The 12,769-nt window shown below is 37.0% G+C and overlaps 1 protein-coding gene across 4 annotated transcripts in view; it reads right to left on the reverse strand.

Moving 5' to 3' along the window:
* Positions 1-2,867: 2,867 nt before the first annotated feature.
* The window catches only part of LOC113801963 (nuclear cap-binding protein subunit 3), a 12,260-nt gene continuing 2,358 nt past the window's right edge, over positions 2,868-12,769 (reverse strand). Inside the window, exons 2-11 of one of the 4 annotated variants that reach the window (XM_070142706.1) lie at positions 10,121-10,207; positions 8,906-8,968; positions 8,413-8,513; positions 7,868-8,019; positions 7,541-7,668; positions 6,865-7,221; positions 6,144-6,324; positions 5,696-5,902; positions 4,774-4,904; positions 2,868-4,153 (exon numbers count right to left, since the gene is read on the reverse strand). In XM_070142706.1, the coding sequence (XP_069998807.1) occupies positions 3,878-4,153; positions 4,774-4,904; positions 5,696-5,902; positions 6,144-6,324; positions 6,865-7,221; positions 7,541-7,668; positions 7,868-8,019; positions 8,413-8,513; positions 8,906-8,968; positions 10,121-10,207 (1,683 nt within the window). In that variant the 3' untranslated portion in view covers positions 2,868-3,877. The remainder of the gene's footprint in view (positions 4,154-4,773; positions 4,905-5,695; positions 5,903-6,143; positions 6,325-6,864; positions 7,222-7,540; positions 7,669-7,867; positions 8,020-8,412; positions 8,514-8,905; positions 8,969-10,120; positions 10,208-12,769) is intronic. The other 3 variants (XM_070142708.1, XM_070142707.1, XM_070142709.1) reach the window with 3 other exon arrangements.

Here is a 12,769-nt window from a genome sequence, read left to right on the forward strand (position 1 = left end):
CATGTCTTTCAATAGAATCTTGGTTCCTCTAGGACAAATAGCCAGAGAAAAATCCATTAAAAATACTTTTAAGGATTTTTCACAGTAATCCCCCCACCATCTCATACCCTGTTCTTATTGTTGGGGGCACAGGAGACGGGTACTAAAGTACAATGTTGGGGATTGTCCCTACCTTGGGCCTAAACCTTTGGCTCAACCAATTATGCATGGTCTTTTAGTCTCCCCTTTTCATTCCTTCTCTTATTGCCTTCTGTCCACTTCCTAAGGTGTAAGAGCAGTGCTGAACAGATGAAGGGCAGCCTCAGAGACCATGGGCACGGTGTTCCCTTAGTTAATTACCTAGTCCATGCCTTTCGTGAGGACTGACTGATAGATTGTTTCTCTTTTCTTCATATTTTAGGCTTACAATAGACAAATTGAAGATTTTGTATCCTTATTGTGGAACTGAGGCTTGCCCCTTTATTAAGCAACCTATCTGAATTTGACTTTTCTATTTTTTGGGCCCCTGGCTCTCCTTTGATCGTGGTCCCCCTGCTCAATGCTTGCTGTCAACCCGAACTATTTCCAATCATCCACTCAAGCTTCAGAATACATACCTACCTCTCTTGCAACATCCTCTACTCCTACTACTACTATTGTAGTCTTCATTTTCACCCCATCCCCCTGTATTACTACTATTCATCCTTATTATTGTCCTCCTGCAAAACTACATCACTCCACACCACTCCCTATTCTTCCCATCTTTGTCCTACTACTTCCACCTTTTACAAATTGATTATTAATTGAAAATTTTTGGCCACGTCAATATCTACAGTCATAAGCAGCATATACAAAATATAGCAACAGGGTTAGGTAAGGAAAGGTCATACTGCATTATAACAAAGTATTGTGGCAAAAAGGTAAAAAAATGAATTAACAATTAGTACAAATATTATATAAAGGCTATAGAGAGAACTGTTGGGGGAATAGCAAAAAAAAGTACAAAGGCTGTGTTCAGGACTGACACAAAACTAGTCTTTCATCCTTTCAGCACGGCTCTCACAATTTAGGATGGGGACAGAAGGGGATGAAGAAGAAAAGGAAAAAAAAGCAAGGTGGAGAAGAAAAGACCATTCAAAATTGAAGTCAGGGCTGATGTCCAAGGAACGGGTGACCCCCTACCTTGTGCCTCAGTCCTCGTCTCCTAAGCCTCCCAACAACAACAGGCATGGGATTGGGAGAGCCACCTTTACAAACCTTTCGAGTTCTTGCAAGAATTGGTTACAGACTGTGAAAACAACCTGCTTGCCTGATGCAGTAGCCGTGCAGAGCAACACTCTTCCTCCATCAACATTACAAAGATTACCTTCCATAGACATGACTTACCCCATGAAGTTTATGTTGTTAGAGAGTTGTGCCCCATTTGACCATATCGACCCTTCCCATCAATGTCAGAAATGTTGGCACTTTGGCCACACTTCCAGCCATAGGTACTCCACAGCCTGCTGGCATCTGTGTGCCCAACCTAGTCATAACCATTCAAATTGATCTCTACAGTCTCATTCCATAGGTTCTCCTTCAACACCCATTTCAACCTGAATTACCCATTCATTGCTTCATAATGGCTTTTGTTCTGTGGCAAGTGAAATATTCCTTTTCCTTCCCCAGATGCACAGATACTCTGAATTTGATCTAATTGCCTTGCAGCCTTAACACCCCTCCCCAATTACTAATCCCTGCATCAATACATTTACCTTACTGTCCTATAGTGCTCTATGACCTTTGGCATCTATGACATTTTGTACTAATCATTGATTAATTTTTACCCTTTTCACCACAGCACATACAAATGCTTCAACTATTAACTATATGCAATGATTTGTTGTCAGGCATTATATGAATAAGGCAAAATTAATAATAAAAATTAAATAAATAAAGCAGTTGCCTTCCCTCTGTTACTCCCTCCTAAGTCCCAATCTTCCTTAATGCCTCCGTTCTTCTGTGTGGTTTTCCAGGTGTTTGCACATGTACATAGGTAGCTGTGCTTATCCAGGTGTGTCTGTACACTATGTATATGTATATTTGTGTGTATGTCGGCTTGTGTTCATTTACATCTATCCATTGTGTGTGTGTTGTTCATATCCATATGGGTGGTTCCCCAGGATGGTACTAGCATGAGCCACTAATCAAGTCCTTTGATAAACTTACACAAAGTAAACAATGGTTTATGGTTAATGGTTAAAAGCAAAATTAAATGTGCTAGACATCTGAGGTCATGTAGCACTATAGGAAGGTATAGTAACCAAGGAAACAAAGTAATATGCATGTAGACGTGTGAGCATGCCCATATTATACTCCAAATATAATCATCAATCTCTATGAAGTACTAAGGAGAAATACCATGTAATTCATGTACCTTACATGTAGAAGCCAACTTCTCTGTGATGAGGTAACAAAATTCCAAAGTGTAACCTTTTGAAGTCTTATTGGACACACAATCTCTACAATACCCTACCGTAAGAGATTGCACTAAAGAAATAAAAGGTTAATTCAACCCTATATAGTTTTAATCAGGTAACTTAATGCTTGCCTTTTATCAGTTGTGACCACAGACAGAATATGAAAAAAAAACAAAAAAAAAACATGAAAGACAAACTTTTTTTCTTTTCAACTTTTCATATTATCGCTATATATTTATTCCTTGTTGTCACGTTACTTTAATCTAGAACATAATAAAATAAATCAAGATTATGTAGCTTCAAGACAGGATCACAAAAAGATTACTGTTCATATTGTTCTGAATAATGGGAAAAAATCCTTACATTTACATAAAAAAAAAAAAATCCATCACAACCAAAAATAATGAGGATATAAAAACTTGGAAAGGCTAATCTTAAAAACTACTGTGTAAAATTTATTCATCGAAAGTTATTTCTTATGTTCCTTCAATTATTCTTTTTTTTTTCTTTTTTTTACAGAAAAAGCACATTCACAAATGTACAATAAGAAAGACTGAGCATGGTAAACATATTTACATCAACACTTTTTCACTTTTCACAAAGAACACTTAGCATTTAATATATATTTCATTCAACTCTGATACCTATACATTATCATCTCTTGATACAAAAGAGTCTTTTTTACAATGCTCCCTTTTTTTCTTCTTTTTATTTTCTTTTATGGCATGTCAAAAACGTCAAAGGACTAATTTAATAAATACATCTCATCTCTCACAGGGGAAACCTTATAATACAGGAAGGAAATCCGCATACAAGTGGCCTAGATATATACACTACTCCTTTGTACTTGCTCTGATAAAACGTACCAGCAACAAGTTCGTCGAAAATTACACACGATAATGCTTATTAAAAATAAATTTTTATCTATCAATTTTTTTCTTCCCTTTTACATATTTAAATCTTTACAACGCAAGATCAAATTATTCCAGTAAGTAATTAGAACGTACGATACATTTCCACTGGCCAATGACATTTGACACCTTTTACCTCAAAGGACAACTAAGACTTTAATGAATAACAGTACCCTTTTCAACTCTATGTACTCCTCATTAATGTCTCAACTCGCAATAATGTGATTGTATAGACTGTACTTGGGTGCGTACAATGAAGTGAATTCCCAGAATGATTTTCAATGAGCTAAGGCAGCCACCAAAGAGGATGACTAGCCCTGTCACTATTTACAGAAACCTTAAATAAATATAAAAAATGAGCAAGTAGTTGAGATATAAAGAAAAAAAAAATTCCTCCTCCTAGAGATTTGCCACCTTCCCCCATCCTAAAAAAAAAAAGAGAAAAAAAATTACAATACACATTAATCTTTTTTTTTTCTTTTTTGTTTTTACTTTCACTACATTTGTGAAAATAAGTGCCTACGTCTCTTAATCTTCGTCACTGGCAATCAAGCGGTAGTAACGGTCATTGTCCACTTCTACAGAAACAGGCTCTCGTCTCCGCTTGCTCGTGAGCTTTGCACGTAGATCTAACTTATTCCTGGCATCCCCACCCCTAGCTGGGCTGCGTACATCCAGCAGTCTGTCCTGGATGCTAACACCCCCGCGGAACTTTCCACCTGAGAGTCGGCTGCGCAGATCTGTGCTTGACCTCTGGCTCTGCTTCTTCTGCTCTGCGTCAGCGTACATCTTCATCCTCGGACTCTAGAGGGAGGAAAGACATGGGACTGTCAGACCTACCCTGATCTAAGCAGCGATTCATATTGGAACTGTTGTGTCAAGCCACAGGCTCTTCATGGTATCCCAAAAACCTGCAGCCTTAACGAAATAATCACTTATATTCTAAATACTGATCTTGAATAATAGCCCTACTCATCTTTAATCAACTCATTAACGAAAGTCATAAACTACCTCTACCTTAAATGAAATTAATAATATTTAACCACTAGCCGCCAGGTGGCATGTGCATACGTGCCATGGCTGTTGTGGACTGAAAAACGGATGGCATCGTATCATGACCATTCCGGCACCATTGGCTCTTCAGACAGAGTTTTTTTTACTCTGACAGTAGTGGCTTCATTTATATCAAAGATTTTAGGCAATTTGCACCTATCATGAAGGTAAACCTTCAAAATTATAATAATCTATAAATTATAGCAAAATAAAAGCTTTTAGGTGCCAAATGTCGCTCGCAAACTACCGAACGAGCTGGGCACAAAAGGGAAACTGCCAAGGCACACCAACAATCCTGTTATTACATCCACATTTTACCCGGTGGCACTGGGTTAATCAAACTATGAATTACGTTTTTTACCCTTTCTTACCTTGATTTTCCTGTTCCACGGAACTATGTCATCACTGTCGTCACTTCCTTGTTTAGAATCCTCCTCCTGATAACCACCCAACATGTCTTCATAGTCACTGTCATCCTCACGTTTCCTCTTCTGGGATACAACTGTAAAAGTAGAACAAATACACCTTAACATGCTGCAACATTGAAAAAAAAGCTAAGATACTTAGGAAATAATAAAAATGATAAACCAATAAAAAAATAAGTAAAAATATAAAAAGTTAATAAAAATGCAAAAAATCAATAAACTATGAATAAAAACGTAGCATTTCTATTCACGATCAACACTAAAGGAGACAACTATCCTATTTCTAAGCAGAAAAAAGTACATACCTGGAATACAGACGATTTTACCCAAGAACATCAGATTTAAAACATTTGGCAAAAGAAAAGGAAACTTAAAGAAATGTAGTATTCCTACACACAAAAAAGCAAAGTCAGAGACAAGGAACCTAATTGATAATCTTTATTTTAATATCAGAAAAAATGCCATCTAAACAAAAATACAGCATTTTCATTAATCAGACAGCAAGAACAACCCCTACATTCCCAAACAAGATAAATGCATTGCTCCTAAAACCATATCTAATATCATGAAATTAAGAGTAAGGAAAATGAATAAAACGTAACCAAGAAAAATAACTGAATTAAAGTAATCAACATAAACAAATATGTATAAGGAATCAATATGAATAAAAAATCAAATACATTAAAAGCAATAAATAAGAGAAAAGAAAAAAACAAAACAACTTAAACCAAACAATATCAATAAAAAATTAATTGGAAAACAAATGATCCCTACCATTCACATGGAATTAAAAAAAAAACTATTTCTATCCAACAAGATCAAAAACTAAGTAGATAAAAACCAAGAAAAAAAGGACGACCTCCTCCACCTTTGGTATGCTTCCGCAACAGTGCCTGATAATCAATTCTGTCCTCCTCCTGGCTCTCCTTACGACCCCAGTTTTGAGCCAGCATCCCCCACGGGTTCTTGGGGTTGTCCAGATCTATGCGCTTGTTCCGCTGTTCCTCCAGTTCTCGTCTCCTCTGGGCCTCTCGCATTCTTCTTCGCCCACTCTCGCTTAAAAGACCCTTGATACCTAGAAACAAAATGAAAATTATAATTGCCTAAATTGGCATGATTTACAGGGAAACAATTGTCTGAAAATGCACAAAAAAATGCATTTTTCCAACTCTGCACATGCACCAGAAGCTCCAAGCTCTGGGGTTAATGTGAAACAGTAAAAATCTATCCTTCAAGTGCCATTTCATAATAATTTCATAATAGCATTTCATTGAGCAAAAAGTCTACACCAAAATGATAAATAAAAAAACATTCACCTCCATAGTTAGGATTTCCGTGTTTGCGGTAATATTCAGACTTTCTCTCTGCACCTTCTTCTTTCTTGTCCTTATTACTAGCAAAGCGCAGTAGAATGGCTTTGGTCCGTGGGCAGGGCACCCCAAGTCTCCATCTGCCAGGAGGTACAGGGACTGCCACGTCTTCTGTTGTTATGCTACTCTGTAATGGAAAGTAGTGAAAGCTAATTATCTAACAATTCCTCATTATGAAAGCATCTTATGAAAGGAAAGTAGGAACTGAAGTAAATAAGTTTGTGCATTGTGGGTTTTTCTACCATGTATGTGTGTATGTATGTATGTGTATATATATAATATATATAATATAATATATATATATATATATATATATATATATATATATATATATATATATATATATATATATATATATATATATATATATATATATATATACCCTAATGCCCCCCCCCGAACACATGCCTTTTTTGTTTATTCAAGCATGCTTTATATTGAAAACAACAAGATTAAACACAAAAATGCATTTCATAAATAAAACCTGATTTAGTCCACAAATTTATCAAGCAGTTTAGGAGAAAACAATGCTATTATCAACTGCTCCTAATACCATTCTGTGGCCCTCCCCTCACCACCCCCACAGATCTCTCCACCACCCCCACTTTGGGAGCCAATGACTTAATCCAACCAAACGAACCCTAAACCAGCCCAAGCCGAGCCTCACCTCTTCCTCCCCTCCGACGACCACTGGATCCTCGTCCATCTTCTCCACCTTCACTTTGACTTTTTTCTTCTTCTTTTTGGTCTTCTCCTTGGTGCCTTGCGCCTCTTCCTCCGTCGAGCTGGAACTGCTGCTGCTGCTGCTACTGCTCCCGCTGCTGTTGCTGCTGCTGCTGCTGGAGGAGGAGCTGGAAGAGGAGCTCTCGCCATCACTCTCGCTGCTGCTGCTGCTGCTCGAACTGCTGCTGCTGCTCCCTCCTCCTGTCTTGCTTTTGGCAGCTTTTTTCTTCTCCTTCTTCTCCTTTTTCACCTTTACCTTCTTTGGTTCTTCGCCTTCACTGTCCGTTGACATGTCACGCGACTGGAGGAAAATGGAAAAACAAATTATATATGTAAAAATTAATAAAACAAAAAATTATAATATTAACAACAATAAGAGTAATAATCTTAACAATATCAATGATAATAATAACTAACAATAACCATAAGAACAATAAGAACAATAATAACAGCAATTATAAAAATAACAATGATGATAATAATTATGATAATAATACTAAATATAGTAATAATAATAGCGACAACAACATTAACAATTTAATTAGAAAAAAAATATATATATATAGATAAATATTGACAGGAATAACACACACACACACAAAAAAAAAAAACATACGTACTTTTTTACTTGATTTAACTTTATTTGCACGCCGGCTCTTCTTAAGGTCTACTTCACGAGGTAGAATCGGGCAGGACAAGCCTATGAGAGCACGCACGGGTCCAGCTGCGTCCAGCCACACCACATTACCTGCAAAGCCAAGCAAGATTATCCATAACCCTTGTAATTGAAATCTATCAAAAAATGACCCTGCGAATATCAAAACTATCAAAATCTATAAAGAAAATGTGAAAATAGCATAGGTAGGTGTGAGAATTTCCAATTATCAGTGATGTTCCATTTCATTTGTCGACAGAAAAATTTATCAGGATTAAAGTGATCTACTTACAGCTATAATCGTTTATCCATTCGATATTTGCGGGAGCGTATGCTTGGAAATAATCAAACACATCTTGAGTACTCAATTCCTCTGTCCCTCGCATGTATATGGCATCCGCTCGATAACGACCTCGTGTGAAGTCTTCATCTTTAACATCTAAACTGAAAGAGATTATAATTTTTTCAGAGTGAAATATTGCATAATTAAATAACTTGTCACCAACTGAAGAAAAAGTAAATGACATGTATGTATTGACACAGTAGTGTTTTTCCAGAGTTCTGTCGTATCATGGTGAAAAATCCCTAGATGCTGAGCAATGTCTAATTTATAATAACACTCACAAGCCCATCAATGAGCCTAATAATAGCCCAGGTATAGAGTGGTACACTCTAGTGCACTCTGGCCTTTCCAAACTTTATTAGGAATTTTACTCCATTGTGAATGGATTAAAACAATAAAAAGAAAAAAAGCATATCAAATTATTTCCTTTGTGAAAAATAAACAGTGAAATTTGATCAATATGTAAAAGTCTGAACAGAATCACAGAATAATACCTCTTGTACAGTTTCTTGATAGCTTCTGGCGTGGGAGCTGCTTTGGGTGGGTCTGTCACACCGAACCGTCTTGCCCTCTCTAACAGAGTCTTGCTACTGACCTTAGAGAAGATATAAAGTAAAATAACCTTTAAAGACGCAGGAAAATAACATCAAGTTTGATGGGAGAACACGATTAAAGTGCTGGAATCTTCATTCAACAAGACACTTATGGGGCTCTAGCTTAAACTCACACCAAGTAACCAAGTAAGCAATGAACAAAGAACAATACTGAATAACTAGAAAATTTTGATTTTCATTCTGTATGAGAAATCATTCATTAATTTTTTTCCTAAGAACGTTTTCCCTTAGAAAAAGAAGGCAAAGCAGGCAATACTTGAAAGAAGAGAAGGTAAAAAAAAACTCTGCACATTTCACCACAAAGATAAAGAATTGGAATCAATTTTATTTATCTATTGACAAATTCTTTAACTATTACTGTCAATGTCCTTACCTCATAGACTCCCGAGACAAAGCCACCGCCACTTCTATTCTCATATTTTTTCTCCGGTCTTACCTACAAGACAAAGCATCGCCATTAACTATTACGCAAATAGCATCTAGTCTTTTTTTTCTTTCTTTTTCAGTGAAATGATGACACAACACAAAAAAAGTGAAAGGCATTTGATATAGAAGCTGAGAGGAGCATGAATAACAGCGAATAACCTCAAGCATGAAGATCATTTCAATGCTACATATGCTTACTTCATATAAGGACGATAAAAAGCACAACTTGTTCCAAAAAATATTTAACCTTCATCAATACCTTTCTCTAAAAGATGGGGGTAACCTTTGATATACTTGCATATAGCCATATTCAAAATGAAACATTTTTACACTAAATGCAAGCTGCAAAACCAGGGAAAGCAAACGTGCAAAAATGCAGTCATTTGTGGGAAAATATCAAGACAGATGCGGACATTTATCTTTTTACGAAAGCACTTAGACAAAGCAGAAAGGCAATATAGTAATATGCATACAATAAAAACAAATTTCTTCATGACCAATATGTCAACTCTCTCGGCATTGGACTTTCATCTCACCTAGCATTTACTACATAAATACAACAGCTTGAAATATAAGAACTCTTGCAATACATGAAATAAAATTTTTTACACAACCAATGGCAACTGCAATCGTCAATTTCAACAGGCAACCATACAGATCCTGAACACAAACCGGCCTTAGTTACTTTTGTCAACATATTTCACAAGCAAAAATAAAAAACAAAAAAAATGCCCATATTTTTCCTTTGGAACAATTTCTCATAACAAAACTCGGTAAAATAAAAATGCTTACAAGTCACAACATCAGATTCCACCATGATGGATACATCTCGGAAAATATTGCTGAAAAATACCTAAAATAACAATATGCATACGAGAAGCTAGGTTCTGCTGGATAAAGAAACATGCTACTTGAGCCTCAGCAAAGAGCAAAAAAGTTAAAATATATATATATGGTACAAGAAATACTTAGAATATTAAAATGATTAAAAATAATAATAATAATTAATAATGTTTAGAGCAGGAAACGGAAAGGAAAGGAAAAAAATATATAAATAAAGACGCATATCACTGTCTACAGGAACGGCAGTCTAGCAGAGGGGGACGCAATCAGCACAGGCCGGCAGCCAAGTCGGCAAAATCCAAGAGAAAGCCATACTAACATCGAAAACCAGAGAGTCAAGGTTGGGAGCATCTGTGACCCCGACGCGCCTTCCCCGCAGGACACCCTCTTCGTACCTGCCCTGCAACTGGAAGAGGCAATAATTCAAGCAACGCATCACTTCCTGCGGCCCTGGAGGAATTCCCACTGGGGGGACCCACATCATATTAGTAGGGGAGGAAGGCACAGGAAGCAGCATTGTGAATCTGGTGAGGTTACATTTGTCACTTTCTCGAGAGAGGAGAGGGAAAGAGAAAGAGAGAAAATCACACTCTAATAATAACTAAAATTATCTACATCCCCTTTTCTGCCAGTTAACCAAAATACAAGTTATGACAATTCTGACATTCCCATCTAGCAGTACAGGGCTGTCCGTTTTGCCAGATGGCAGCGTCAAAATCCCCTCCACATGTACAGCGGTCCTCCAGCCGCAAGGGGATATAAACCTACAATACAAACAGATACTATACTAGAAAAAATAAAAATAAAAGAACTAAAAAAATTTAAGTGTATATATTTGGATTTAAAGTCTCCTGTCATGCATTTGACCAAATCCAAGTAAGGAAGAAAGCTGGAAAAACAATAACAAATGATAAAAGGAATAAAAGGAAGACAACAGAACAGAATAACAACAGACACACAGGAGACCCAGACCAGAAAAAAAATTAAACTGAACCTTCTTCTGGTAACTTTCCAATCCAATAACATCTTCCTTGTAGTGAATACGACAAGTGATAGATTGAGACACTAAAATCTGCAATAATTCCACAGGTAGTTTGGTTAAAAGGTAGATCTGCTACACAAGCACACAAGCACGCACGCACGCACACACACACACACACACACACACACACACACACACACACACACACACACACACACACACACACACACACACACACACATATAAATATACATAAACATACCTGCACACTCACACTCACTCACACACTAACACACACACACACACTAACACACAGACACACTAACACACAGACACACTAACACACAGACACACTCACACAGACACACTCACACAGACACACTCACACTCATTTACCCACCCACCCACCTACCTAACAACCCACAATGACAAACAACCATGGCCTCTGTGAAAGACAACGCCTCCTTTTCTGTTCTGGCAAAAAAATAAGAGCAATGTATTACCAGGAAGGTTTATGTTCCAGCTCCAACTTGCCAGTGGCAGGAAGTTTTTTGGCCTTTGCTGAAACACTGGAAGGCATAGAGGCAGCACCAATCGGCATGAGTTCAGAGATGGATGGGTGCCTTTGAAACATTTGCCGTAATTTTTACATTCTAATTTCACTAAATTTCACATTCTTTTCACCAATCCTATTCAACCTCGCACATGATTCAAGTATCAGTCATCTAAAATACTGTTCTTTCTATGATTTGATACAAATACAAGTCCCTTTTGTAAAAGTTATCAGATATCTAATTGTTCCAATTTCCAGTGTTCTGTTGAGAACCTCCCACATACCTTTAATGAAAGTGAGGAGACTACAGCAATCACTTGACAGCATCCTACATATTTATAATCTCTTATTGGATATGTCATACATGAGGTGTCATAAAATTCCTCAATCTATCATTTCCCAGCACTTTGTTGATGACAGCTGTCATGCACTAAAATTTAACTATACTGAAGTAAACCGACTCTCCCTTTTCTAGCCTGATGACACAGGAGTTTCCAAAGACCTCTGAATGTCTTACTTTTCCTTTGCATTTTTCCCCCCCAATACAATTTAATTAATCAAAACTATATTCTAGAGATCTGTCACTTTTTCGTGGAGCAGGAATTACAGAGGCCAGAGCAGAGGTAAGAAGGCCATAGTATCTATTCTGTACAATTTCACTGTGCAAGATTCTTAGACTTTTCACCTTGTAGTTGCTTCCACATTCAATACTTTTGGATAAATCTCATCAATAACATAGCATTAGTCATATCAAAGGTACCAATGTGCTGCTTATGATACAGTTTAATGAACTACAGTCGATCAACCCACTGATAGGGAGTGAATGGAATATACCAGGAACATTGCTAGGGTAAGCAATATAAAACAATAATGATAAATCATGCCAATATAATTAAATATTCAAATGGTTCACATCAGGTGGCATCCATTCTTGTCATGTAACACTAGGCTTAGCCCATGGTAAATGTTGCCAAATGTGACACACAGAGATAGTGGGAAATGGACACTGCCATCTTATACAGCATAAGAAATAGAGCCATAAACAACACAGGTACAGTTGCTGCAGTCTCATATTTACTGTGAAATTATCAAAATATCCACTGCATATGCCTGCTAAGAGTCCACAACACTGTTACTCAGACTAAGTTTTTAATGTAGTTTTTCTAAACTCTGACACAAAGTGCTAATAAAGGTGGGGAATAGGGAGGCTTGCCCCCTCTGTCTAGGGAATAAATAGAAAGTAGGAAAGATTAGGTTTGGATTTTTGGGTTCACATGATACCCCAATCTTTAGGCATTTGCAAATAAACCAAAATCAGTGTATAGTATGACAAAGGTGTCATTATCATAGTATCAAGGCTCTATGACAACCTGTAATAAGAGTGCACAGTGTAAAGCCAAGACCACAGACTATTTTTGACAGCACTCCAAAAA

This window comes from Penaeus vannamei, chromosome 29 (assembly GCF_042767895.1).
Source record: "Penaeus vannamei isolate JL-2024 chromosome 29, ASM4276789v1, whole genome shotgun sequence".
Taxonomy (NCBI): domain Eukaryota; kingdom Metazoa; phylum Arthropoda; class Malacostraca; order Decapoda; family Penaeidae; genus Penaeus; species Penaeus vannamei.